This window comes from Asterias rubens, chromosome 8, assembly GCF_902459465.1.
Source record: "Asterias rubens chromosome 8, eAstRub1.3, whole genome shotgun sequence".
Classification (NCBI taxonomy): domain Eukaryota; kingdom Metazoa; phylum Echinodermata; class Asteroidea; order Forcipulatida; family Asteriidae; genus Asterias; species Asterias rubens.
The window spans coordinates 4,081,291-4,108,758 of record NC_047069.1 but is presented as its reverse complement, the minus strand read 5'-3'; the positions used below and the strand labels follow the sequence as shown (position 1 = coordinate 4,108,758).

Below are 27,468 nucleotides of genomic sequence, written 5' to 3'. Positions count from 1 at the left end.
TTTGCTTATCGCACCGTGACCGGACCTCTCAAGACAATGACACTGAACCCAGTTTGGAATTTCGTGGAAGGTTTAAATCCGTGCACAGTTAACTGAACATGCTGGAGGTGCATGTGTACTCACAAAAGCAGCAAGCAACAACAACAGCACTACATCATGCAGGGCAAAGCATGGAAGACCAGAGGCTCTCTGTTCCATGCTCTATAGAGTCTATTATTATGGTCTCACACAGCACATGAGCTTGCACTTGCAGTTTTGAGACCCTTTTCTGTTTCTACACTGTAGTGTAAGTAACAACAAATTTAAACAAGGGATTCCAACAAAGGTAGCCAATCTCATCTGTTAAAAATCTTGACCACCATACCTAAGTAAAGGACTTTCGCTGTGAAGTTACAAACATAAACTGCAAAATACTCACTGACTGTGGGGAAAATAATGTGAGCCTAATTACTTTCGGGGCCTTTTTATTTAGCTCAAAATGTTCCCGGTGGAGTTTGAAAGCAAAGTTCTGAATGTGAATTTCTTTCTGAGGATGGAGCTATTGACTTGATTTCATTAAAACTATGCCATCCCTTGTATTAAAACATCAACTCCAATTTAGAAAGAAGATTTTTTGTTTGATATTTGCATGGCTGATGTTTGGTATCGTGTACTTAGAAACATTGTGATTAAAACCTGTTATACTTCAACAGTTTGGTTTACAAATACAATTACAAGAATTGCAGTTATAATTCATCCCTTATCAATCAATCAATCAATACTATTATTATGAATATTAATAAGTTATTAGTATTCATATATATTGATTGATTAAGTTGAAATAAAGTATATTGCATTGTCTGCCTAGCTTTATTTATTATCTATTTATCTGGTAATTGTCAACGCCTTTCAATATTTAATTTATTTCATTGTATTTATTTCATACAGCATCCGCAAGCGCCAAGAATGGATGGATAAAAATATTGGATGTCAAATATGTTCAGTATTTGTTTTGCTGCTGACATACTTTATTATTCTACCTGGATTATCTGACCATTATGCAGTCATGTGTAACTTGAGTCTGTGCAAGCCCAAAGTCCCAACCGTCACTATAAAGAGCCGACAATGGAAACATGTGAATTCTCCCGAAGTGTTCCACGACATAGGCACTCATTTAGCAAATCTAGAAGATGATCATGACTGCTTGGATTCCTATGTCAGCCAATATGAGAGTACAGTCAGTGACATCTTGGATAAATACGCACCTTGGAAAACGAGATCAGTCAAGGTCCGAACTGAAGTCTCCTGGTTCAATGATGATATTCGTACAGCGAGAAAGATCTGTCGTCAACTGGAGCGGAAGTGGCGGAAAAATGGCAAATTGTCAATACAACGACAAGAATATCGCAACCAATGTAAAGTAGTTAGGAATTTGATCAACCAGGCAAAGATCATCCATTATTCATCTCAAGTACAAGAATCCTCAGGAGATCAAAAGAAGCTCTTCAAGGTAATTGGTAAGTTGTTGCTCAAACCCAAAACCCCTGTCCTTCCATCCACCTACAATAACCAGGACTTAGCAAACGAGTTCCAGAAATTCTTTGTCACCAAGATTTCAGACATCCGCTCATCATTTTCATCAGTCCCTTACAACGTGCCGCAGACATTGCCACATCTTCAACCAGAGTGTAGACTATCTGTGTTTGAGCCTGCCACTGTTGCTGAGATTCAAAGGGTTATTATGAAATCTCCTTCAAAATCCTGTGAACTGGATCCAGTATCAACATCCATGATAAAGCAAAACATTGATATTTGTACCCTACATCACTAAGCTTGTAAACGAATCTCTCAGTTCCGGTTGTTTCCCCGATAGCCTCAAAGTTTCCTACATCAGGCCGCTCATCAAGAAACCAAACCTGGACAAGGAGATATTTAAAAACTACAGACCAGTTGCAAACTTAAAATATCTTGGAAAAGTCATCGAACGAGTAGTGTCATCACGTATTTCTGATCACATTCATACTTTCAACCTGTCCGACGTGTTCCAGTCAGCATACAAGCCTTTCCATGGGACCGAGGCTGCACTAGTCCGTGTGAGCAACGATATTCTCTCTTCTATGGACAATGGTAACCTTACAGCACTAGTCCTGCTAGACCTGAGTGCTGCTTTTGACACTGTTGATCATAACATCCTTCTCTCTCGGCTCCAGAATCACCTTGGCATAGAGGACACATCCCTAGCATGGTGCAAATCGTATCTCCACAATAGAACTCAGCATGTATGTATTGGCACTGCGATATCCGACCCTGTTGTTTTGAACTACTCTGTGCCACAGGGGTCGGTACTCGGCCCGCAGTGGTTTACGCTGTACACTTTACCGATTCGTGACATCATCCTCAAATTTAATCTGAATTACCATGTGTACGCAGACGACACTCAGCTATACATCACGTTTAAATCTTCTCAAGAAAACGCCAATGCATCTATTGCAAGACTTGAGAAATGCATCCAAGAGATTCGACGTTGGACACGACAAAACTTCCTGAAGTTAAATGATGATAAGACAGAGTTCCTTTTATTTGGGTCACGTCAACAGTTAACTAAGGTTTCAGTGTCATACATCTCCATCGGTGATGCTCGGATAGCTCCCTCGCTAAAAGCTCGGAACTTGGGGGTTATTTTTGATTCATCGATGACACTTCAGCCACACATCAACAATATTGTTCGTTTATCATCATATCACATCAGGAATATAGGTAAGATTCGCAAGTACTTGGACAAAAGTGCCACTGAAAAGGTCATTCACGCATTTGTTACTTCTCGTCTTGACAACGGCAATGCTCTTTTATACAGTCTTCCTAACAACCAGATTTCCCGACTTCAACGGCTCCAAAATACCGCTGCCCGCATTGTGACACTGTCTAGAAAATCCTGTTCTATCACCCCCATTCTCAAACAACTACACTCTAAATGGCAAGGCTCCCCACTATATTTCTGAACTGCTTCAAGTTTACACTCCATCAAGGAATCTTCGATCAAGTTCCATGCTTCTCCTCATTGAACCCAAGTCTCAACACTCATGGGGTGACAGGTCTTTTTCTTCAGCCGCGCCACGCATCTGGAACTCTCTACCACTGAATCTTCGATCTTGTGTTTGTACAGCAAAATTCAAGTCTCTTCTCAAAACTTATCTTATGTCATAGGTTTTCAATGACTAATTTTGTTGTGTCTGTTTTTCTTTGTGTTTTGTTTTTGTTTTGTTTTGGTTTTACTGCGCCTTGAACACCCAGCAGGGTGGATATGTGCGCATTACAAGTCTTATTGTTATTATTATTATTACCTGTTGAATTTGAACTTAAAGACACTGGACACTATTGGTAATTGTCAAAGACTAGTCTTCACATTTGGTGTATCTCAACATATTCATAAAATAACAAACCTGTGAAAATTTGAGCTCAATCAGTTGTCGAAGTTGCAAGATATATGAAAGAAAAAAACAACCTTGTTGCACCATGGTCACGCGAAGTTGTGTGCTTTCAGATGCTTGATTTTGAGACCTCAAGTTCTAGATCTGAGGTCTCGAAATCAAACTTGTGGAAAAATATTTCTTTCTTAAAAACTACGTCACTTCAGAGGGAGCCGTTTCTCACAATGTTTTATACTATCAACCTCTCCCCATTACTCATTACCAAGTAAGGTTTTATAATAAAAATTATTTTGAGTAATAACCAATGGTGTCCAGTGCCTTTAAAGGGGGTGTGGTACACATTTGGTAATTGTCAAAGACCAGTCTTCTTACTTAGTGTATCCCAACATAAGCACGAAATAACAAACCTGTGAAAGTTTGAGCTAAATTTGTCATCAAAGTTGTGAGAAAATGATGAGAGAAAAAACACCCTTGTTTGATGAATTTGTGTACTTTCAGATAGGAATAACATACTTCTAGCTAGAAGTCTTTTATTATTTTAGTGAGAAATCACCTCTTTCTCAAAATCTATGCTACTTCAGAGGGAGCCATTTCTCCCAATGTTTTAGACTACATGTATCAACCATTTGTCAACCGCTCTCTAATGTTCGTTACCAAGTCAGTTTTTAAGTCAAAGCTGATATCCCACCACAGTAGGACAACTCGGACTTGTAACACTAATTTACAATCTTTTGCAAATTTAGTTTCTGAGCTATTTTGATTAATGATCGGTTGTACCATGTTCTTTCTTCCATGGTTAATTGTACCTGAACAAGTCATAGCCTACTGTATCAGAAGAGATTTTCAAGAAGATTCCATGTCAAAACTTCCTGTCAAACCACAATGTTTTTCAACCGATTATGAGCAAAATAGTATCTTATTAACCCAGATATGATTATGACTTTGGTCTAAATGTGTTCAAAGCTAACTGGTTCAATTTGGTATCGTTCCCAAAATTTTAAAAGCAAAAATGTTGGTTATCTTTTTTTTTTAATACACAGGACATAAACACTGTTTTATCATACATCTTCACAACATTGTGTACACATGTTGTATGCCATAGGGTGTATGTATGCAGAGTTCTGTACAGGAAGGAAATACAATGCTCACCTTGGACACCTTTGTAAATAAATCCTTGTGTCACATGTTTTTCCTCGCCTTGTCTATGGTTTATAATACACAATGGAAACATGTTATATTTGGTTTGAGGCAACACCATGTGTGTATGTTCTATCTACTTGCCAGGCAGAGTTTGTTCTTTTGACATGTTTGAGATTTAAAGTGTGTTGCTTTATATTCTACTACCTACCGCGTAGATTTTCAGAATCCGGTAGTTCAGTTCTGAAATGAACTGTCCTTCTATATAACTACATGTGCTACCTTTGCGGAAGGTAGAACTTTGGCAGGGACTACGACTTTAGCTTATAGGATCGTTATTAACTCCACTACCGCAGAGGGAGTTCTTTATGTCCTCCATCTGAAAGACGAAGCATCATGGTTACTTTTATAAGTGTCTTGCTTAAGGACACAACTGGGACTTGAACCCACACTCTGCTGATCAGAAGCACCAGACCTTGATTCTAGTGCCCTTAACGGTAACCGCTCGACCAAGACACACCGTTGGTCTCAACGTTTGGACTAGCTTGCTATAGTCATCATCCAAATGCATTTTAACCTCATTTGTTTATTTTCTACTATGCAAACAGGTGTAACATCACCATCTAGCTGACTTTTACCTTATTTGGACCATGGCAGAACGAGAGCCACTTCTTAATGGGCAATTTAAAAACTACCCGCCCACAGAAAACTACACCAACACAAGATCTCCCTGTAATAGCAGTGATAGTGAGATTGCACAAGGGATGTCTAACACACATGACAGTTTGAAAGTGTCATCAGAACGACGACTAGCAACTGCACATTCAACTACGTGAGTCTAACTTTCATCCTGTAGACTGATTTCATGGTTTGTGTTAACTTATTTAAAGACACTGGACACCTTTGGGAATTGTCGAAGACCAGTCTTCTCATTTGGTTTATCTCAACATATTAGTAGACCAGCCAAACACGAAAAAGAGCTCTAGAAAAAATTTGGACGGCATAGTTTGTTAATGGCTGGCATCCATGCTAGATATATTGTTCATGGCCTTTGGCAGACGAATAGGCCGGATGCCACCCTCAATTTTGAATTTTAAGGTCATTCCGGGGTCAAAAGGTCAAAAAAGGTCAAAATCTGTGTTTTCAGGATTTTTAATCAATAATGATCTATGTAGATAGATCTATCCATAGAATGTATTTTAATTATCATGGTAACATCACAAGGTTGTCAAATGAAGAGTAAAACTTTCATTTTGTGCACAAATGTATGGCGAAATGAAACATAAAAGTGCGATTATCTCAAAAACTGTCCATTTGCGCATACCGAAGTTACATGTACTCCAGATCTTTTTGAGAACTTTTATTTTATAAATTAATGGTTCTGATCAGTCGATAGACATCCCAGGCAGTTTTTAAAATCGTAATATTGAACAATTTTGGAAAGTTCGGGCAGGCGCGAGGGGTATCCTGAAACTAGCTTTTGCTAAAGTTGGTTTATTGAGTAGTGTCATTGTTCAGTAATGTATAGCGTATAATGAACTACACAACGGAAGGCTTTGGATGGTAACAACCAAAGCCAGTCATGAGAACTATTTATTCCGGAACATTTTTATTTACTTACATCATAAATGAGTATATTTTGGTAATTCTGGACACTATGTAGGGTCTTCTGTTGCCTAGCAACCACGCTTTAGTCATACCTATATAGGAGATTCGTTTCATAAATGAAAACGGGCCACATAACTTCCACCTGTAATTTTGTTGGGTATAAAGTTAATGCAAAATAATTTGTATGTCTGAGGCTGAACATTAAAATTACTTATTTTGTACAATAAGAGTGAAATATTAGTTATTAATACCATTATATCATAAATGTATACATCAGTAAAACTTTACGCAAAAATGTTTATGTGAAGCACAGTTTTTTAGAACAAATGTCCCTCACTTGTAAAGCATTATTTAAACTGTTTAACTTACCATCGCTAAAATTATTTGCAATTGCATGTGTATATCTTCCCGATACTACCTGCATAAACTTATAAACACCTCCCAAAAAGGATAAACAAAACGGTGTCCAGCTGTTTCTTATCTGGAGCTAAAATCCAAAAGTCCAGCGACAGTAAAGGTCAACACACACAGAACTGGTCAAGTAGCTGGCCCTGTCAAGGTCTGGTCTACTGAAGCCCACCAACCATCTCATGATATACTGGGTGGTCTGGTCTTGTGGGCGCAATTCTGGCACAACATCCATTGTTATGTGAGGTTCTACTACATGTTCGCCATTGTGAATGTTTTAGTCGAAAGAGAAAACCGTGATCTCCAGTTTCTTTTGTGAAAGGATTGTCACATTATCTTTCAGAGTAAGTAACCGTTTTCTTGTGATTCTTGTGTTTTGGGTTTGTTTTTTTGAAGTATGGTTGTTGGGTTAGACTTCTTCCTCCATGGCCGGTAGGCCCTTTTTCCATGGTTAAACCCTATTATGAAGGAGGTTTTATGGTCTAGGCCTATAAGTTTCGTACTGTGATAGCAAGAACCTTAACAAAATGAGCATACTATTAGACTGCTAATTAAACAATTTAAATACAAGTGGAGAATTTTACTCTATCAGCAATGCACTTTTTCTTTTTAAAAAAGCTAGATTTCAACCCTTTCATACTGCAGTTAACTTTACTGTTATTGTTATCTTCATTTATAGTTATTTTTGTTTACATTATTTCACATATGTTTCTCTATGAGTGTTTAACCGTACAAGATGAGAAAAATCATGCATTTTTTTCTATGTAAAGTTCTTAAGTCACAGTATTTCCTGTTGAAATGTTCATTATTTTAAAACCTCTGATGCCCATAGGTGAGTGTATGTACTTCACACGATTATATCGATACTGACAATGCGCATTCACGGTTACTCAGCCGGTGGGACCGTAATTGATATGTGATCATTACGTAATCACTAGCCGTAATCTGGCCTGTGTGCTTTTGCGTGGCTGCAAGGCACTACATGTAGGCGTGGAATGATCATCTCCAGATGGTTCGACTTAGATTGTACTCTGCTAGGCTAGCAACTTATGAATATTCATAATGACCTTTCTGTTTTAAATGACCAGACATTTCAAGAGGTCCTTAAAAGATAGACGAACACCATATGCGGTGATTTTAAACGTGCATAGAATTCGTCTTTTGCGCTTCCCTTTTTCTGTGTTTCACTTTTTCTAGAAAACTGCTAGAACACATGGGAAAGAAATTGCATGCGGGGTAACCTTTATGCGGGGACCTAATACAGGCATAGTTAAACATACTATTTTATTTTATAATTTATTGTTAACTTCCTAGGAAATAAACCCGACCTGTTATCAGTACTCGTAGCTTCCAAAAAGATGGATCCCCTGTACACCTTAAAGCGCAAAAGAAAGACAGACACCGATAAGGTAAGATGTTTTTTCTGCAACAGCACTTCAGGTGACCTGCGTGTAGCATCACCAGATGGAAAGGAGAGAACATGGGCTGTTGCCCAGCAGCGGAGAGAGCTTGGTGATACCAATTATGCAGATGTGTTGGAAAGATGTGCATCTCTCTCTGAAGAATCATTTAATGCCCAGGAAATTAGATGGCACAAAGACTGCTACTCTTCCTTCACCACGAAGAACAAGATACTCCGTATACGAAAGCATGAACCTGCGAAGGCTTTACCAGGTTCATCAACTAGCGCTGTGACAGAGCCGGGTCAAAGCTCCTCATCTTCAGCATCTTCAAGAAGACGTGCTAAGCCAGCAATCAACTGGTTACTCTGCATGTTTTGTCAAACCTTGGGTAAAAAAAAGGTCCACAGAGTTCAGACGCTGGAAAAATCTGGAGAAATTCTAGAATATGCCAACACTGACCCGGTAATGAGATTAAGACTGTCAGGAGTCAATGATTTAATCGCAGCCGAAGGTTGTTACCATCTTTCATGTTTGATATTGTTTGAAAGGCGATCTGCGAAAGTGAAATCATCAAGGGCCCAACAAGAGCTTCAAGACGATGAATGCATGCTGAAGTTGTGCAGAAACTTGGGTGCAGGTTTGTCACATGGCCATGTATACAAAATGGGAGATGTATGGGACAGATACCACAGTATGTGCAGTGAAGCAGACATTCCAGTCCCAGTAAGTTACCAGTCCAGAAGAACGACCTTCTACAAACAGGTTCAACTGTTAATTGGACGGAAGGCAAGTTACGTATGAACTCTTCCAACCGGATCACTCCTAATTACCCTGGTGAGAAATCAGACTTCATAATATCCAAAACCCTGACAAAGTGTCATCAACAACAAGGAACATTTTCCTCTGACTCTGAATCAACCGATAATGAAGATGCTGCCACGATTGAAATTGCACAAGACAACATATTTCAAGAAATGGTTCATGTGGCCCTTCGGGTTAGACAAGATCTGCTCGATACACCAGGCCATTCTAATGCCTGGCAAGATCTGGATCAAGATCTCATAGATAAAGTTATCCCAAGCAGTTTGTATCTACTCCTGCGTCTTATGTTTGGGGGCATAGATATGGTACATCAGCATCAGGGTACCGAAGACGATGATGTCAAGCAGACTGTCTGCAGTATTGCTCAGGACATTGTGTATGCTGTTTCCAATAAACGAAAGTTGACACCCAAGCATGTTGGCTTAGGTCTTGCTCTACACCAAGCTACCCGCTCCGAGGCACTTCTTGACCTGTTCCATGCGGCCAACCATACCATCGGTATAGACACTGTGCAAAGAATCGACACAACCATAGCTCATAACATTCTAGAGAGATTTGCACAGAATGGTTATGTCTACGTCCCAGACAATATTGTCAAAGAGAGGATGATTCACTGCTCATGTGACAACATTGATGTATTGGAAGCAACACTGGATGGAAAAAACACGTTCCACTGCACACAAATGATGGTATGGCAAAGAGGACCCCCTCCCCAGCGTAGTCAAGGTAATCTAGAAAGCAGTCACATCCTGAGACCAAGAGCAATCAAGCCTGATGCCCTGCAAGAGTTTCAAAGACTTCATCATGCCAATCTCCCAGTGGGACGCAGACCATCACATTCATTTAAAGGTGACAAGAAGATTGAGATTGAGTGGTTTACCAGCAGCAACTTTGACGAAAGACCGAAGGCTCGAGCCAAAGATTTAGCATGGGTGGTGTCACGCCTACATGACGATGGGGAGGATCGATCTGTACCTGCATGGGGAGCTCTTAATGAGGCCACCAGTTTGGTTGATCCCCCCGTGACAACGGCAGGGATGTTACCTATTCTTCAGGCGCCAGCAGATGACATGATACACTCACCACTGTGATCAATCGCTTCATGGACATTTCAAAGCACATTGGTCAAAAGCATACCATCATCACAGCTGACCAGCCATTGTACAGCAGAGGATGGCTAATCCTAAGTTCGAGAATGTGATTTTTCTCATGGGAGGACTGCATATCTGCTTCAACTTCCTGAAAGCTATAGGCCAACACATGGAAAGTGCAGGGCTTGATGACCTATGGACAGAAGCAGGCGTTTATGCGGCCAACACAACTGAAACCATGTTGGACGGCAAGGCTTACTATCGCGCTGTTAGAGGACACCAGCTGACGTATGAGGCTTTGTGGCACATCAAATGGCCTATGTTTGGTCATGGATGTTGGAAAATCGTGAACGAGATGTAGAAGTTGAAAAGCTTGCCAAAACTGTGGCTAAGCTGTTCGACGAGGAAGGCGACAACCACAGAATGGAACTTTGTGAGGCAGTTGGCGAAATTTCGAACTTCATGAGCAGCAACACAATTACAGACTCCCTAAAGGAGTTTAGCATGCATCACTCTGACAATCCAAACTTCAGACTGTGGTCTACGTACATGGCGATGGTGGAGATTCTGCTGGACTTTATCAGGGCTCAGAGAGATGGCAACTGGACCCTTCATCTAGAAGCATTTTCAGCAATGCTGCCATGGCTTACCATCTACGATCACACTAACTATGCCCGATGGGGACCTGTCTTTCTTGCGGATATGAAACTCCTCGAAACGACAGCACCAGAGGTTCATACTGAGTTCACAAACGGGAACTTTGTCGTCAAGAGGACCAAAAGGCGCTTCAACCAAGTTCCTGCCGATCAAGCAACTGAGTGGATGAACAAGACATGCAAGATGCAAAATGGCATAATTGGTATAACAAGGAACGATCAAGCAAGAGACAAATTCTGCATCACTTGGTCAGAGCGATCAACCATCACTCAAGACGTACGATCTCTCTTCAATATAACAGATGACGAGGAAGAGGCCGTCTTCACCCGTTCTGATAGTCTACCATCCCGCACAAAACGTGATGTTGATGATGTGAAGAAGCTTGTCACACAGCTGAAAAGATATGATGTTTTCAAGAACACACAACCATGGTTGCAGGGGACGATGGCGATATTGACAGTGATGATAGAGAGATACCTCTTGTATCGCTTGCGACCAGGGACGCCGCCTCAAGTGATGTGATGAACGATCTTCTAACGGCTGAAGATCGTGGGAAGCAGCGCGTTCTTACTAACGTGAAACAACGTTTGATTGAAGAAACTGTTGGGTTTCATGACAAACTGACGAAACATCACTCAAAAACATTTGCTGACCTATACAAGGCAAACGTTTCCACAAAACAGAATATACATAAGACCATCAAAGCTGACAGAAAATTGCTCCAAAGATTACTAAATGCTGTCACTGGGGGCCGACCATTGGAAATGGAGAATATTCTGCAGCATGAGCTTTCTCCAATCCCGATGTCTCTTGCCAAGGCTGGAGGTGAGATGAACTCGACACCAAAGGCGGACCTAATCAACATCTTAATGTCAGGACTACAGACACCATCGGAAGTTCCAAAAAAAGACATGAAGACTTGTGTGCTGATAGATGAGATGGTCATGCACTTATCCAAGCTCTTGGAAAGCCTCAGGGATGCCAAACATTTGGTGACTACGCTGCTGTATTCATTTCTACCGTGACAAAATACCTTGGAGGTAATACAACAAGAGTTGATGTGGTATTTGACCGTTACATCGGTGAGGGCTCAATCAAGGCAGTAACTCGATCCAAGCACACAGGGAAAAGAAGGCCGATTCGTAAGCTCATCGATGGACCTCATGTCCCACTTCCACAGGTTTGGAGTCAATTTGTTGCCCTGGGTGAGAACAAGGCTGATTTAGCCAAGTTCCTGTCTCAGGCCATCTTGGAAAAAGATCTTACAGAAGGGCACGAGATAGTGAAAGGCGGCGGTTTCCTTGATATGACAGACGCCAGGTCTAACAGGAGAGATAATGTAAAACTTCAAGGAAATCACGAGGAGGCTGACACCAGGCTGATACTCCATTCATGTGAGGCGATCACTGAAGGATATAGAAGAATTCTTGTTGTATGCAGAGATACTGATGTCATGCTCCTCCTTCTGCACTTCGTTGCTGCAAAAGCTGCTGAGGTGTGGATGATCTCCGGAACTGCAAGACAGAGGAAGTGCTATCCAATACATGCAATATACGGGCGACTTTCACAACCTGTGAGACACAACCTTCTCAGCTTCCACGCACTAACGGGCTGCGATACAACCTCCTCATTTACTGGCCACGGGAAGAAGTCATGCTGGAAAACCTTTGAAAAACAACCGCTACTCGTCAAGGGAATTGTGCGTGATGGAGAACTTGCGTCAATTGAGCAGTTTGTGTGTCATCTGTATGGTACTCCTGAGCAGTCCAACGTCAACAATTCTAGGCTCCAACTCTTTGGCAAGGCAAATAAGGGTCTGGAAATGTTACCCCCAACAAGAGATGCACTGGAACTTCACTCAGCACGTGCCAACTACCAGGCAAAGATATGGTTGCAGGCTGACAAAGAGCACATAGACGTCTCCCCGCCTATCGACACTGCGGCTTGGAAGAAGGTGTCTGAATGCTTGGAAGCTGTATGGACAAGACTACCCCCTATCCCAGATGCCTGTCTAGAACTAGTTCCTGTGGCTGCAAATCAAAGTGCAAGATGGGCAGATGCAGCTGTTTCAGAAAGGACCTTAAGTGCACATATGCTTGTGGATGTGACGCAATTGACTGTAGCAACCCGGCTGGCCAATAGACTAGCAAATTCAGACGATTGTGTACACACAGCTGTAGACCTTTAAGGCTATGTTTATTCACTCTTACTTTACTTTTTGGCCACCTCCCAAGTTAGAAAAAGTCAAACAAATCCTTGCCAAAAGCGAACAATTTGACAGTGTTTGTAAAATATAAAGCACTGACTTTTGACTTTTTGTGTGATTTACAGAAAAAACCTTCACCAAAAAGGTATTTAAAACAAATATTATTTGATACACTATAAGCCACTTTCCGAGGTGTCACATTTTTTATTTTGTAATAACCTACATGGTTTGCAAGTGAAACTCACTTTTTTTTACTAACAGTTAAACAATTTAAATTCAGAGAGACATTTCAAGCCCAACCATACATTTTTGGGCGCAATTTAACTTTATAATGTGGCGGAAGTTTCCCAATGCGGCCTATTTTCATTTGTGTAACGAATCTCAAAGATATCTCTAAAGGGCGGTTGCTAGGCAACGGAAGACCCAATATGGTGTCTAAATTCCCAAATTGTACCCATTCATGATATGAGTAAATGGAAATGTCCCTGATTAATAGTTCTTATGACTGGCTTTGGTTGTTACCATCCATAGCCTTCCGTTGTGTAGTTAATTATACGCTATACATTACTAAACAATGGCACTACTCCATAAACCCATTTTAGCAAAAGCTAGTTTCAGGATCACCCCCGCACCTGCCCGAACTTTCAAAAATTGTTCAGTATTACGATTTTAAAAACTGCCTGGGATGTCTATCGACTGACCAGAACCATTGATTTTCAAAATAAATGTTCCAAGAAAGATCTGGAGTACATGTAACTTCGGTATGCGCAAATGGACAGTTTGTGAGATAATCGCACTTTTATGTTTCATTTCACTATACGTTTGTGCACAAATTTAAAGTTTAAATCTTCATTTGACAGCCTTGTGATGTCACCATGATGATGAAAATACATTTTATGGGTAGATCTAGCTACAAAGATCATTATTGATTAAAAAGACTGAAAACACAGTTTTTGACCTTTTTTGACCTTTTGACCCTGGAATGACCTTAAAATTAAAAATTGAGGGTGGCATCCGGCCTATTCGTCTGCCCAGGACCATGATCAATATATCTAGCATGGATGCCAGCCATTAACAAACTATGCCGTCCAAAGTAAAATTTTACTCCTTGGATGGTCTACTATATGCGTAAAATAACAAACCTGTGTAAATTTGAGCTCAATTGGTTGTCGAAGTTGCGAGATAATAATGAAAGAAAAAACACACAAAGTTGTGTGCTTTCAGATGTTTGATTTCGAGACCTCAACATCTAATTCTGAGGTCTCAAAATCAAATTTGTGGAAAATTAAGTATTTTTTCTCAAAAACTATGTTACTTCAGAGGGAGCCGTAACATCTCCCCATTTACTCGTTATCAAGTAAGGTTTTATCCGTATAATTATTTTGAGTAATTACCAAGAGTGCTCAGTGTCTTTAAAGCTGATGAATGTGATGTATAATAACTAACATTATCATCATCAAACTTGTCAAATGTTGTAGGCCTGTTGATGCAACAACCATCCACTTCTCCTGGGTTGTGTGGCTGGTGCAGGGGTGATTTTGTCTCGCTGTAAGGTCGCCGCAGTTCAGCCACACTGAGGCCACTCCACCTGGTGGGTCCTTCAATCCAGCAGAATTTGGGTCTTCCAACCTCGCGAGTGTGTCCGAGTGGGGTTCTGTTTTCTAAAAACTCTAATCCCTTTGCAAGCGACACAAAACAGTTCAATCTGAATCAAAACAAGTCTTACTTGTTGATATAACTACTAGACCACCGAGGTGGTATGACACTGCTCTAGAATTGCAAAGTTCGTGGGTTTGAATCCTACCAGAGTAATGTGCCTGTGATTTTTTTCACAGAACTCGGGTAAGTACTACACAGTGCTATCAGACATCGGTGTATATATGGGAAAAAAACAATGAATATTCTTTATCCACGATAAAAATTTAACACCTCTAGATATTACCTGCAACCCATTTTGTTGTGTCTGATTTCTTGTTACAGTGATATGCAGACCTTGATGCACTTAATTAAAGGTAATATTGGAACAGGTTTGCTGGGGCTCCCATTTGCAGTACAGAACGCAGGAATACTGGTACGCATCAATTTTGTAGTGTTAACATTTTCAGTTAACATTGAGTTTGTTTTACTCACAAAGAGTTAATTAGATAATTATCAAAATTCTGGAAAGAAATGTTGCAAAACGGAACTGAGAATTAGTTTTACAGTTCAATGTTGTTTTATTATTATTATTATTATTATTATTATTATTATTATTATTATTATTATTATTATTATTATTATTATTATTTCATTTTATCACAGCAGGCAAAAGAAAGATCTCATTTTCCTTTGTGCCGGTAACTCCTCGAGTCGGGCTACGTCCCGTAGCCTTAGATCTCAAGGGTCTTTCTCAGGATCCTCGCTGTTCCCAAAAGCGCTGCCATGTAACAGATCTACCCTCACATTTGTCCCTATTTCATCTAGATGTTTCCCCAGTGCTTTGGGAATGGTGCCAAGTGCTCCAACCACCACGGGACTACTTTTACCTTTACCTGCCAAATCTTACGAAGTTCCCTGGCCAGGTCCTGGTACTTCTCGATCTTTTCCATCTCCTTCGAAGCTACCCTTATATCACCTGGCACAGCTATGTCAATGAGATGACACATCTTCTTCGTCTTATCTAATAGCACAACATCCGGACGCCTATGTTGTATAACATGATCAGTCTGAATGTTAAAGTCCCATAGGATCTTGACCTGGTCGGTCTCTACAACTTTCTCCGGAACATGGTTGTACCATTTCGCAAGCACTTTGACACCATACTTCTTACACAGATCCCAGTGAATCACCTTGGCCAGCTTGTCATGTCTTCCTTTGTACTCCGTCTGGGCCATCTTACTGCATTCGCTAACAATATGAAATACAGTCTCCTCTGCTTTATTGCACATTCTACACATAGGAGAGCATTTACTTTCTCTATCCTTGCCTTCATTACATTTGTCCAACATAATCAAAACAAAACAAAAGCCAGGGACATATGCCTGGAATTAAACAAGTTTACAAAAAAAACTGTAGCCCGAAGGCCTTCAATTCCAATATCCCTGGCCATACATTGTTTACAAAACAAGAGAGTTACATGTAAACTCCTTCTTGGATCTGCCCCTATCTATTTTATATTTCTGAGGAGCTTTAAAGGCACTGGACACTGTTGGTAATTACATGTAATCAAAAAGGTTTTTAGCATAAAAACTTGGTAACGAGCAATGGAGAGCTGTTGATAGAACAAAACATTGTGAGAAACGGCTCCCTCTGAAGTAACCTCGTTTTTGAGAAGGAGGTCATTTCTCTCTCAAATTGTGAAAGGGACTTCAGGCCTAAAGCCGTTTATTAGGCACCTGAAAGCATACTCTTGTGCAACAAGGTTGTTATTTCTTTGATTATTCTTTAGCAACTTTGATGATGAATTGAGTCAAATTGTTCGCACAATTTTGTTCTTTTATACACTCAATACATACGTACATATTTGATGTTGGCATGTGCTATTCAGTTTTTAACTGAGAGACATGTTTTAATAAACCATTTTTGAATTAAATTGAATTAAATTGAATTGAATAGTACAAGTGAGAACACTGGGCTTTGACAACTACCAAAGCGTGTCCAGTGCCTTTAAAAACAAGAGAGGGATATGTAGATTCCTTAGACCTGCTCCTAGTTACTATATCTGTAGATCTTAAACCAAATTCCTTCCCAGCCCCCTTTCACAAAACCCATCCCTCCAGCCCCAGCCAGCCCCAGCCAGCCAGCAACCATCTGACAGCTCCAACTGATCGAGTGTCTTTTTTCTCCACAGCTTGGACCACTTGGGCTGGCCATCATGGGAGTCATTGCAGTAAACTGTATGCACATTATGGTGCAAGTCTGTCATGATCTTTGTAAAAGGTACAATCTTGCTTTTGAGACATTGCTATGTAACATATCAAATACAAGTTTACAACTTGAGTTGGACTAATTATAGAAGGACTGTGGTTTGTTATATATTGTGCCCCATCAATTATTTCTTCTCAACCAAAAACATGAGGATACATGCTTTTAACAGGTCCATGGGCTTTAGAGTTTAACTGGTCGGAATTTCATAGAGCTGCATCATAAAATTGTGCTTATCAGAATAAGGTTACGAAATATTCATAGATCACAGTATAGAAGCGGACATATTGCAAGCGTTGTGGTACCTGTTTTTGTGTAAGAACGCTATATAAATGTTTGATTATTATTATTATTATTATTATTATTATTATTATTATTATTATTATTATTATTATTATTATTATTATTATGTAGCAAATAACGGATGATATCGTTTCAACATTTTCAAAACTAACATTGATAGTGACAATGTTGTCCTCAATATTGTATCGTGACGATATTATCGTGATATCGCCCAGGCTTAGTTACCAGCTTAACTACTATGTCATATGTACTATTTGTGACTGATATTCTGTTCATTCCTGCTTAGCAGACAATTGTCATGTTAAGCAATATTCTCTGCTAAAGCAGCTCTATGAAATTGGGCCCAGGTTTTAAGACCCTATCTTAGGAACTCTACTTGCTGAACTAATTTTTTACTCTTTTCTTACTTCAGAACCAACAGTGTGACTTTAGATTATGGAGAGGTCGCTGAGCAGTCCCTTAAACATGGTCCTGTAGCTTGGTTACAGAGACGATCCTCCATCGGAAGGTAGTTAACTTGATTTGTAAATTCTTCTTCTCATGTCCATGCTGCTCAAATGCTATCATTCCAGTAGTAAACACACTGAAGGGCAGTGTGGGAAGCATTAGTCAGGGGCCAATTTCATAGAGCTGCAAATATTTGCTTAAAGACTCTGGACACTATTGGTAATTGTCAAAGACCAGTCTTCTCACTTGGTGTACCTCAACGTATACATAAAATGACAAACCTGTGAAAATTTGAGCTCAATTGATCGACAAAGTTTAGTGATACATATATAATGAATGACAAAAACACCCAAACGCAGTTGTGTGCTTTTAGATGATTGATTTCGAGACCTCAAATTCTAAATCTGAGGTCTCAAAATCAAATTCGTGGAAAATTACTTCTTTCCCGAAAACTACGTCACTTCAGAGGGAGCTGTTTTTCACAATGTTTTATACTATCAACCTCTCCCCATAACTCGTAATCAAGAAAGGTTTTATGATAATAACTATTTTGAGTAATTACCAATAGTGTCCACTGCCTTTAAGCACAAAAATAGCTTGCTTGTGTTACACATGTTACTGAACAAAATTGCATGCTATGTACATTGCTTGTGACTGGTATTTAGCTGTTGTTTACTTAGCATAACGAGTTGAGTCTTGGCCAGTAATCTGATTTTACTAACCAATGATGTTTTTGCTTTTATAAGCAAAATTTTGTGTTTAAGCAGTTCCAAGAATTGGGCCCAGCTCATCAGTAGTAGTTGATGCTGGGAACTAGGGGGCAGGTAAAGAGATGATCCATAGTCTGCCGCTCTCCGCGTTCACAGGTGTCGGGACCTGCAGTGTATCCCCACTTCACCAGCTTCAGACTCCAGTTACGAGTCCACCAGTTAAGAGTCCTCCAAGTGGTCCATCCAGTATGAGCGCCAGCAGGGAGACTCTATGTTGCTGGAATCTTGAAGTCTGATGTGTTTTGTGGGACATCAACAAGGCGTTCTTGCTTTTTCAATTATACATATGATACTTTATTGACTTCGATCTTGAATTTATATTTTTTGTATACACACAAGTTGTGTAAAAATTTAAACTAAAAACTTAAACTGAAAACTTATATTAAAAAACAGAGTTTGCCCGTGATTCTTTTCAGATACATTGTTAATGGGTTTCTAGTCTTCTCCCAGCTTGGTTTATGCTGTGTGTATTTCCTTTTCATGGCTGACAACATAAGACAGGTAAGGTAAAATTTTATTAAGATTTGACAAATAAAACGGTCGACATGAAATTGCAGGGCTGCATTACTACGAAATCTCATGTTGTCAAGGTTCAAAATTAACACTGGACCACAGCGTTTTAGCCTTGGACCAGTAAGCGTACGACCAAAAAAGTCCGTTGGACAAGTGTTTTTTAATTTAAATAGAAACACCTTATCACATTTTTAGTACAAATATCTATTAAATGCCCAAAAGAAAAATGACCTAAATCTTCTCCTGGTGCTTGTTTCCAAATCACCATCAACTGTAACTGTGTAGAAAGTGTTTTTTGCATTTTGATACGGTCTTGTAACAAATTCTCTGGTCCAGTAAAAGTGTTGAGCTACAAGCCCTTCAGTCTTGTGGATTTTTCTCAAATTGGAGCCCGAAATATGAGCCCGAAATATGAGCCCTGGTTGTTAATACTGCTCATTTTGTGTCACTTAAAAGCAGTGGACACTATCGGTAAACAGTATTGTCCAAGGCCCACACTTCGTGTATCACAACTTATATATAAAATAACAAACCTGTGAAAATTTAGGCTCAATCGGTCATCGGAGTCGGGAGAAAATAACGGGAAAACCCACCCTTGTTTCCGCACGTTTTGCCATGTCATGACATGTGTTTAAAATAAATCCGTAATTCTCGCTATCGAGAATTGATATTGTGTTAATGTTTTCTCAAAAAGTAAAGCATTTCATGAAATAATATTTCATGAGAAGTCTTTCACCATTACCTTCTGTAAACCCTGTAAGTTATTTGTAAATCTGTGAACTTTTATTTTGTTTCTGTTCCGAAAGTGTCCAATGGCTTTAAACCCTTTCACACTATACCTCTTATCCCCACTCCTATACTGGAGTTTCACACTATACCTCTTATCCCCACTCCTATACTGGAGTTTCACACTATACCTCTTATCCCCACTCCTATACTGGAGTTTCACACTATACCTCTTATCCCCACTCCTATACTGGAGTTTCACACTATGTATCCCCACTCCTATACTGGAGTTTCACACTATACCTCTTATCCCCACTCCTATACTGGAGTTTCACACTATACCTCTTATCCCCACTCCTATACTGGAGTTTCACACTATACCTCTTATCCCCACTCCTATACTGGAGTTTCACACTATACCTCTTATCCCCACTCCTATACTGGAGTTTCACACTATACCTCTTATCCCCACTCCTATACTGGAGTTTCACACTATACCTCTTATCCCCACTCCTATACTGGAGTTTCACACTATACCTCTTATCCCCACTCCTATACTGGAGTTTCACACTATACCTCTTATCCCCACTCCTATACTGGAGTTTTTACCCCTTGGTTACCCTGGCGCACTTTCACACTGTTTCCAACTAGCTCCCTATTCATAGGGTTTCCGGTTGCACATTTCAAGGATACCCCTTGGGTTTTACTGCTTACCCCTACTCCAGAGAAGGGGTCGGATATATCCTGGGGTATACGCCTCTCTTAATAATTATACATGAGGTACGTCACAATGCTAACCCAAAACGAGGCTATGGGCGCAGCCACTGCAAGTGGTGGCGGAAGTGCGCCTATAGCCTCATTTTGGGTAAGAATTATGACATCATGCATAAATATTAAGAGAGGCGTACTCCCATTTTTGCCAGGGTAGATCAGGGGTAAAGGGATTCAAGTGTGAAAGAGCCGGCTGTTATTCTCCGGGGTTGCTGCCCCTGGGTAATGGATTAATGTGAAAAAGGCTCAAATAATGTTAATGACAAGAATAATAATAATGGAAATTTGTATAGCGCCTATCCATGTGAACATGCTCCTGGGTGCTGAACAATTAAAAGAAAACCTATTAAAATCCATACAGTTAAAACACCCAAGGGAAAATACAGTAAACATGTAATTAATGCAGAATTTGTACACAACAGTCAACAATTAAAAAACAATGAGAATAAACCCTAGTTAAAAAGCTGGAATTGCTACAAAGAATAAAAATATGTAATTGTACTTAGTGGTTTAAAAAGCACGCTAAAAAAGATTTGTCTTAAAGGCAGTGGACACTATTGGTAATTTACTCAAAATTGAATTTATCAACATTACCGGCGTTCCCTAAGTTGCTTAGGAAGCTAGTGACACAGTTCATGGCCAATAAAAAAAAAATTGTAAATTTTCTCTTTGATTCTAGATATATTCCAATTATTATGCGAGTGTTCCATCTATGCAAATCTTTCTGTTGATGTTACTGCCTTTGGTTCTCATCTACTGCTACATCAGGAACCTGGATGATTTAGCTCCCTTCTCTGCGCTTGGCAATATTCTCATTCTATCAGGAATAGCCATTATACTTGGGGTATGTATTTAGTGTCTTATCTTCAAATATTGTGTTTTTATCATTTTAAGTTATACCTAAAGCCGAGTTCATGCTTCCTGCGAATGTGAATGTGATATGAATTTTGACCTCACAAATTCGCAACAAATAATTTGCATCCATTGAAATGTGCTCAACTCCTGAGAAACATTTGTAGCGTTAATAGGGCTGTGATGACAGAATTCGTACCTCATTTGCATTAGGGGGAAGTATGAACCGGGCTTAACTCTTTGTAATAAAATTAAGATGAACATATCTGTTCTTTAGAGATCTGTCTTGCTATATACTTTACTACCGCGGAGTAGATTTGATGGATTGTTTGGGAGACTTCTTAGTTCTGAAAAGAACTGTCCTGCTTTTAAACTACTACCTGGGCATAAGGTATATGTAAAATTGGCTGGGACTACTTCTTTAGCTTATAGGATCGTTATTAACTGCACTACCGCGGAGTCAGTTCTTAAATTGGTCTAAACTTTTCGACTAGCTTGCTCTAGTCATCATCATGAGACTGTAGTAGTAGTCCCAGCTAATTTCCTATACCTTCCGAAAAGGTAGTAGTTAAAAAGCAGGACAGTTCTTTGCAGAACTGATAAGTCTCCGAAACAATCCGACAAATCTATTTCACGGTAGTAGAATATAGAAAGACAGTTCTCTAAAGAACAAACTCTACCTGGCAAGTACATGTAGACACACAAATGGTTTTACCGCAAACAAATATATGTTGATACCTCACCATGTAATGCCTCAAATCACATATAGCATATCTATTGCTAGACTTGACTGCAAATAAAAGTAATGTAATTTGTTTTTACAGTATCTAGCCTCCCACATAGGAGACCAAGTTGACCCAACAACATTACCTCTAGCTACCAGCCTAGATGGATTCTTCTTCTTCTTTGGTGCAGCCATTTACTCTTATGAAGGCATTGGTGTTGTAAGTACAACGAACTACATGTGTATTAACCTGAAAAGAAGAAAACAATCAGGAACAAAATTGCTTCCGACCGACACTTGCGACGGAAAATATTTATGAAATAGGGAGACCTCCTTTAAAGTGCTAGATAGATCGGTTCATTAAATATCGGTGTGGCAGTGGGATTCGTGGAAGTGTTGTGGCCGAGCAGTTAAAAGAGCACCGAATTCAAACTCTGGTGTTTCTGTTCAGCAGAGTGTGGGTTCGAATCCCCAGCCGTGACACTTGTGTCTTTAAGCAAGACACTTAACCATTGCTTCGTCCTTTGGATGGGACATTAAGCCGTTTGGTCCCATGTGTTATGTATACGCATGTAAAAGAACCCAGTGCACTTATTGAAAAGAGAAGGGGTTTGCCCTGGTGTTCCTGGCTGTGGTTGATGTATGCGCTGTAGCACCGTGTACACCCTTATAAGGTGCTACATACATTTGTAATTGGGTCTCATAATTCACAACTTCAATAACCCTTCTTTCTGTATAATGTATATACTCAGCGCCTTGAGTACCTTGTTTGTTAGATACGTGCGCTATATAAGACTAAATAAATCGGACGAGTTGGTCTATTAAAAGCGTTTGAAACCGTTTGTAATGAAATGCATATGGTTAGAAAGATGTTTTAAAAGTAGAATATAATGACCAACACAAGTATCACTCGAAATTGCACTGTTTTCCTTTTACGTCGCGAACTATCACAGTCGGCCATTACCATAAATGGCTGACCGTGTTAGTCGACAGGGTAAAAAGAAAACGATGCAATTTCGAGGCATATTTGTGTAGATCATTGTATTCTACTTTTACAATATCTTTCTAACCATATACATTTTACAACAAACGGTTACAGAACGCTTTTCAAACACCAACTCGACCGATCAAAGGCACCTGAGGCAATTTTCCCCATAGATATTGTGCATGGTTTTTAGATATGCTGATCTAACCATTAATGGGCCAATTCAATTTATCTCCTGTGAATACTAATGACTGCCACATGATCCTAGGTATTACCATTAGAGAACAAGATGAAGAATCCACAGAACTTTACCCGAGTGCTTCTTGGTGGGATGTTGATCGTTGTTATACTCTATATCTCCATGGGCACTCTGGGATACCTTTGTTTTGGAGACGACACCCAGGACACCATTACTCTGAATTTACCCAATACTAGGTAAGTACATTGTTGCAGATACACACACATATGTGTGGGTTCATTTGGCCTACATTACCCTCCGAGATCATTTTTCAACAATGTTCAATAGGGACTATCCTCACTAGTTGGTTCTTTGTTCTCACTAGTCATTTATGTACAAAACCAATAGAGATTGCTTCAATACAGGAACAACAGAAACTACAATAGGTGTCCTCTATTGTAATGGTCAAACACGATTGTGTATGTTTGTCTGTTGTAAGACAGTATACAATTGTTGCACGCTGCGACAGGATCCATGGTGTTTTGTATACCCGAGGGGGCAAATGGAACCCGAGGCGATGCCGAGGGCCCCATTTACCCTCGAGGGTGTACAAAACCCATGGACCCCAATCACAGCGTGCAACAATTGTTTTTTATACCATGGTAACATATTCCGCTTCTAAGGAGGCGTTCTGTTATTACAATGGATTAGGCATATAGTTTAATAAACAGACGAACAGTTGTTCGAATAAGAAACAATACCTCTGTTCTCTCGAACCCAAGCCTGTTTCTAACTGCTCAAACCGCTGGAAATCAACCAACGTTGGGGACTATGTTAATGCTCATGTTGCCTGGTCTGACGCATATAGACTTATACCCTGCAGTTTACAGCGCTGAGTTGTTCCAAACGGACAGTGCCCATGTTAAGTTACTGTGGCTGTGCAGAAGTCTTCCGTCAATCCACCGTGCATCCCCATTGGATTTAATTTTGTCATTCTACATAAAAGTTGCGGTACTTTAAACCCCCAAAAATGGGAACACAGTTCTGGCTTGGTATTTGACTTTAACAGGCAGTGTGTGTTTAATTGTCTTCTAAGATGTTTATTGATGTTTAGAATCTTTATGTTTCTCTTCAACTTGTATTTCTTGTGTTAATTTGTTCATACTTTTTATTTTGTGCTTTTATATATTTTTTGTTTATTTGCGTTGTTTTTATAAAATAAATAATAATAGTAATAATGAAGTGTCGAAATATTGATCTGTAAGTTTGTTTGTCCTTCTTGCTTTGCAGTCTGTACTTGGCAGTGAGAGTCATGATTGTGGCGGCTGTTTTTGTTTCATATGGAGTTCAGTTTTATGTTCCCATGACAATACTGTGGCCGTTTATAATGGATAGAATTTCAGAACGATATCATTTTATTGGAGAGATGATCCTCAGAACCATCTTGGTAACACTAGCAAGTAAGTAATCGTACATGTATTATACAATATTGATTTCCTCTTTGTGCGGGAACTGAAGAGGGTGATGCTATTTATTTGTCAGAGCCAACGTGTCCACCATATTTTCTTTGCACATGCTGGACCGTTCCTTTGGAATAAGTTACCCTCACACATTCGGGTAGTAGCACCATGGACATATTTAAATACAGATTGAAATTTCATTTGTTTCAAACAGCTTTTCATTAGATGTTTCTTTCCATTGTTCCCTCTTCTCATCTGTTGCTTTTTTGTTCTTCTTTTCATGCTCTTTGAGCACCTTATTAGGTGGACATTGTGCAAAATAAATATTCCTTTAAATTATTATTATTATATCTAGCTGTTGAAGTCACCAACAAGATGCTTATGTGATCACAAAGTTTTTTCTTTCCACAAAATGTTTTGTGATCACATTTTTTTTTTTTTTTTTTTTTTTACAAAATAGTTTGTGATTGGTACTTCATAAATCATACAAAGTGTCATTAGTCTTTGCCCAGCACTGATGTATTATGCATGACTGTGTATAAACTGTTGTATGAAAGGTTTTGCTTTCATTGCATTTTACTGTTGTATCTACTGTCTTTATGTCACTGCATTTTTTACTGTTGTATCTATACTGACTTTATGTCACTGCATTTTTTACTGTTGTATCTATACTGTCTTTATGTCACTGCATTTTTTACTGTTGTATCTACTGTCTTTATGGGGTTTTTTTTTCTTCTAAATGTTTTCTTTTACCAGTTGTTAGCTTTTCAGTCAATGTCTAATCATTTGGGTATGCACTTGTGGGCATAATATAAATAAATACATGTAGGCCTAATTTGTTATTATAATTATTATTAATACTATTTTAAATACTCACTATAAGTGAATTACCATATCTTTAGTTTGTTTACATCATTACTCTTTTCTAACTAAATTTCTGTACATTTCTCCATCAGTGGTCCTGGCTATGGTAGTCCCTCATCTAGCCCTCTTCATTGCATTTATTGGTGCTTTCAGTTCCTCCGCCCTGGCTCTCATCTTCCCACCGCTTCTTCAAGAAATCTCGTCTTACTCCAAGGGCTACTCCAGCCTTAGCAGGATACTGCAAGTCATCCGTAATGTTTTCTTCATAGTATTTGGCTTTGTTGGGTTTGTATTTGGCACCTACGTTGCCCTAAAAGGAATCATTGAGGACTTTTGAGATAGCCTCGACTGATTGACGTACAAGGAACTTGCGGAGAGTTTGTGAAAGACAATCGTCACAAACATTTGTGGCAATTTGTTTGCTCAAGTCAGAAAACGATCATACATCTTGTTGTTAAATGCCACATTTTGCCTGCCAGGTCTGTATGCCTTGTTTTTGAATGGGCAAGGGCACTAAGGCATTTCCTCCTTGGCAAAGGGCACCCTATGAGGAAATTGTAAATTTGTACTGGATTCATGGTCAACAAGGGGCATGGAGGCAATCGCCTTTGTTGCATCCATGAAGTGTCAGGCCTGACCTGGTTTTTTTTTTTATCTCCCCCCCCCCTACAAAAATAAAAAAATTAAAGATCAAACTGTAAAAGAAATGAGATAAAATAACCATATAAACGCCCCAAATTGCAGAGTTGTAGGGCTTTTAAAACCAATGAATTGGGCTAGGTAAATCCACTGTTCTCGGTAATGTGTGCTTGCTCAGTACTACAGAAACAGTGGAAATTGGCCGTTCAGTTGCCACGTGGCGTTCTAAAGACTCTCATTTACCCTTTAGTACAGTGGTAGTGGTAGACTGCCACCTGGCGTTCTAAAGACTCTCATTTACCCTTTAGTACAGTGGTAGTGGTAGACTGCCACCTGGCGTTCTAAAGACTCTCATTTACCCTTTAGTACAGTGGTAGTGGTAGACTGCCACGTGGCGTTCTAAAGACTCTCATTTACCCTTTAGTACAGTGGTAGTGGTAGACTGGGCCCCTGTCTTTTTATCCGCAAGGATAAAGACAGGTACTTTCTATTCAGATTTCAGATCCAGTGATTTTATTGGAAACATGAAAGCATTAGATAATTGTGCTTTGATTTGTCAGGTTGATTTGGGTTACTTTCGGTCGTCTGCATGGTGTGTCCATGTGTATTATGTATACATGTACATGCATGTGGATGTACTTGCATGTACTGTTGGTGTAGAATTGGACTATGTTTTTCTATGTGAAATGAATGTAGGTGAAAGGTGAAGATACATGGGGTTATGGAGGCCACTCTCTGACGTCAGATGTTCAGGCTATGGTAATTGTGATTGAAACGGTACTTAAGAAAATAATTGTCAGGAGGGTTGGAATTTTATAAACCCAATCTTTCCCACGTCCGATCGATGGCACTTAAATCATACTGGCGGAAGATATTCGCTTGTTGGTTCACACTTGCCGCTAGGACTATCTTTGTTATGGCTTTACGTAGGATCGTAGACAATGAGACCCTTTCACAATTGGCAGACACCAGGGACCAATTTCATAAATCCTGTAAGCACAAAAACTTGCTAAGCAAAGACTAAGTATTGCTAGGAAGAAACTATAAATAAGTAAACAGCAAATTTCTGCTAAACAGCTTCAATTAGATTTCGCAAGTTTATAATGTTGCGTGGAGGCCTAATTTACCATAGTATGAAAGTACAAATAATTTTCAATGTTTTTATTAGACTGTGCAATTTTTTCTGACTGAAGGACTATCAGATCATTTATCGTACAAGCAAGTAGTCTTACGTCTTTTTTTCTTTTCTTTATACAACATTTTCATTGTGATGAGATTAATCATTGTATATTTTCTTAAATGATCTTGAGTGGGATTTGAAACTTTGCACGGGGAAGTATAATTAGTTGAGGATTGCAGGAGCTCCATGTGTGAAAATCTTGAAAAAGAACCGGTGGTTGACAACTCAATGTTTGGATCAGTTTGCTTCAGCTCTGTTGCTAGATGCTGCTTTCTAAGACTCCTTCCATTGAGCCAAGCCGCAGAAAAAAGTCTTTCTATTTTCATATTCACATTTTACTTCAAAGTTAATGTTTCTCAAAAAGCTTTATAAATACACATCATCACATGTTCTATATCAAACAAATTCATTTCC

The 27,468-nt window shown here is 39.4% G+C and overlaps 1 protein-coding gene across 2 annotated transcripts; it reads left to right on the top strand.

Annotated features, from left to right (window-relative positions):
- LOC117293933 (proton-coupled amino acid transporter 1-like) lies at positions 1-25,802 on the top strand. 2 transcript variants are annotated; one of them, XM_033776425.1, is made up of 11 exons: positions 1-286; positions 5,153-5,376; positions 14,720-14,810; positions 16,569-16,657; positions 17,358-17,453; positions 18,579-18,663; positions 20,852-21,016; positions 21,849-21,968; positions 23,002-23,168; positions 24,202-24,371; positions 25,328-25,802. In XM_033776425.1, the coding sequence occupies exons 2-11, from the start codon at positions 5,195-5,197 to the stop codon at positions 25,570-25,572; spliced, it is 1,410 nt and encodes a 469-aa protein (XP_033632316.1). In that variant the 5' UTR covers positions 1-286; positions 5,153-5,194; the 3' UTR covers positions 25,573-25,802. The 2 variants fall into 2 exon arrangements, with proteins under 2 accessions (XP_033632316.1, XP_033632317.1); XM_033776426.1 differs by lacking the exon at positions 20,852-21,016.
- Positions 25,803-27,468: the final 1,666 nt, after the last annotated feature.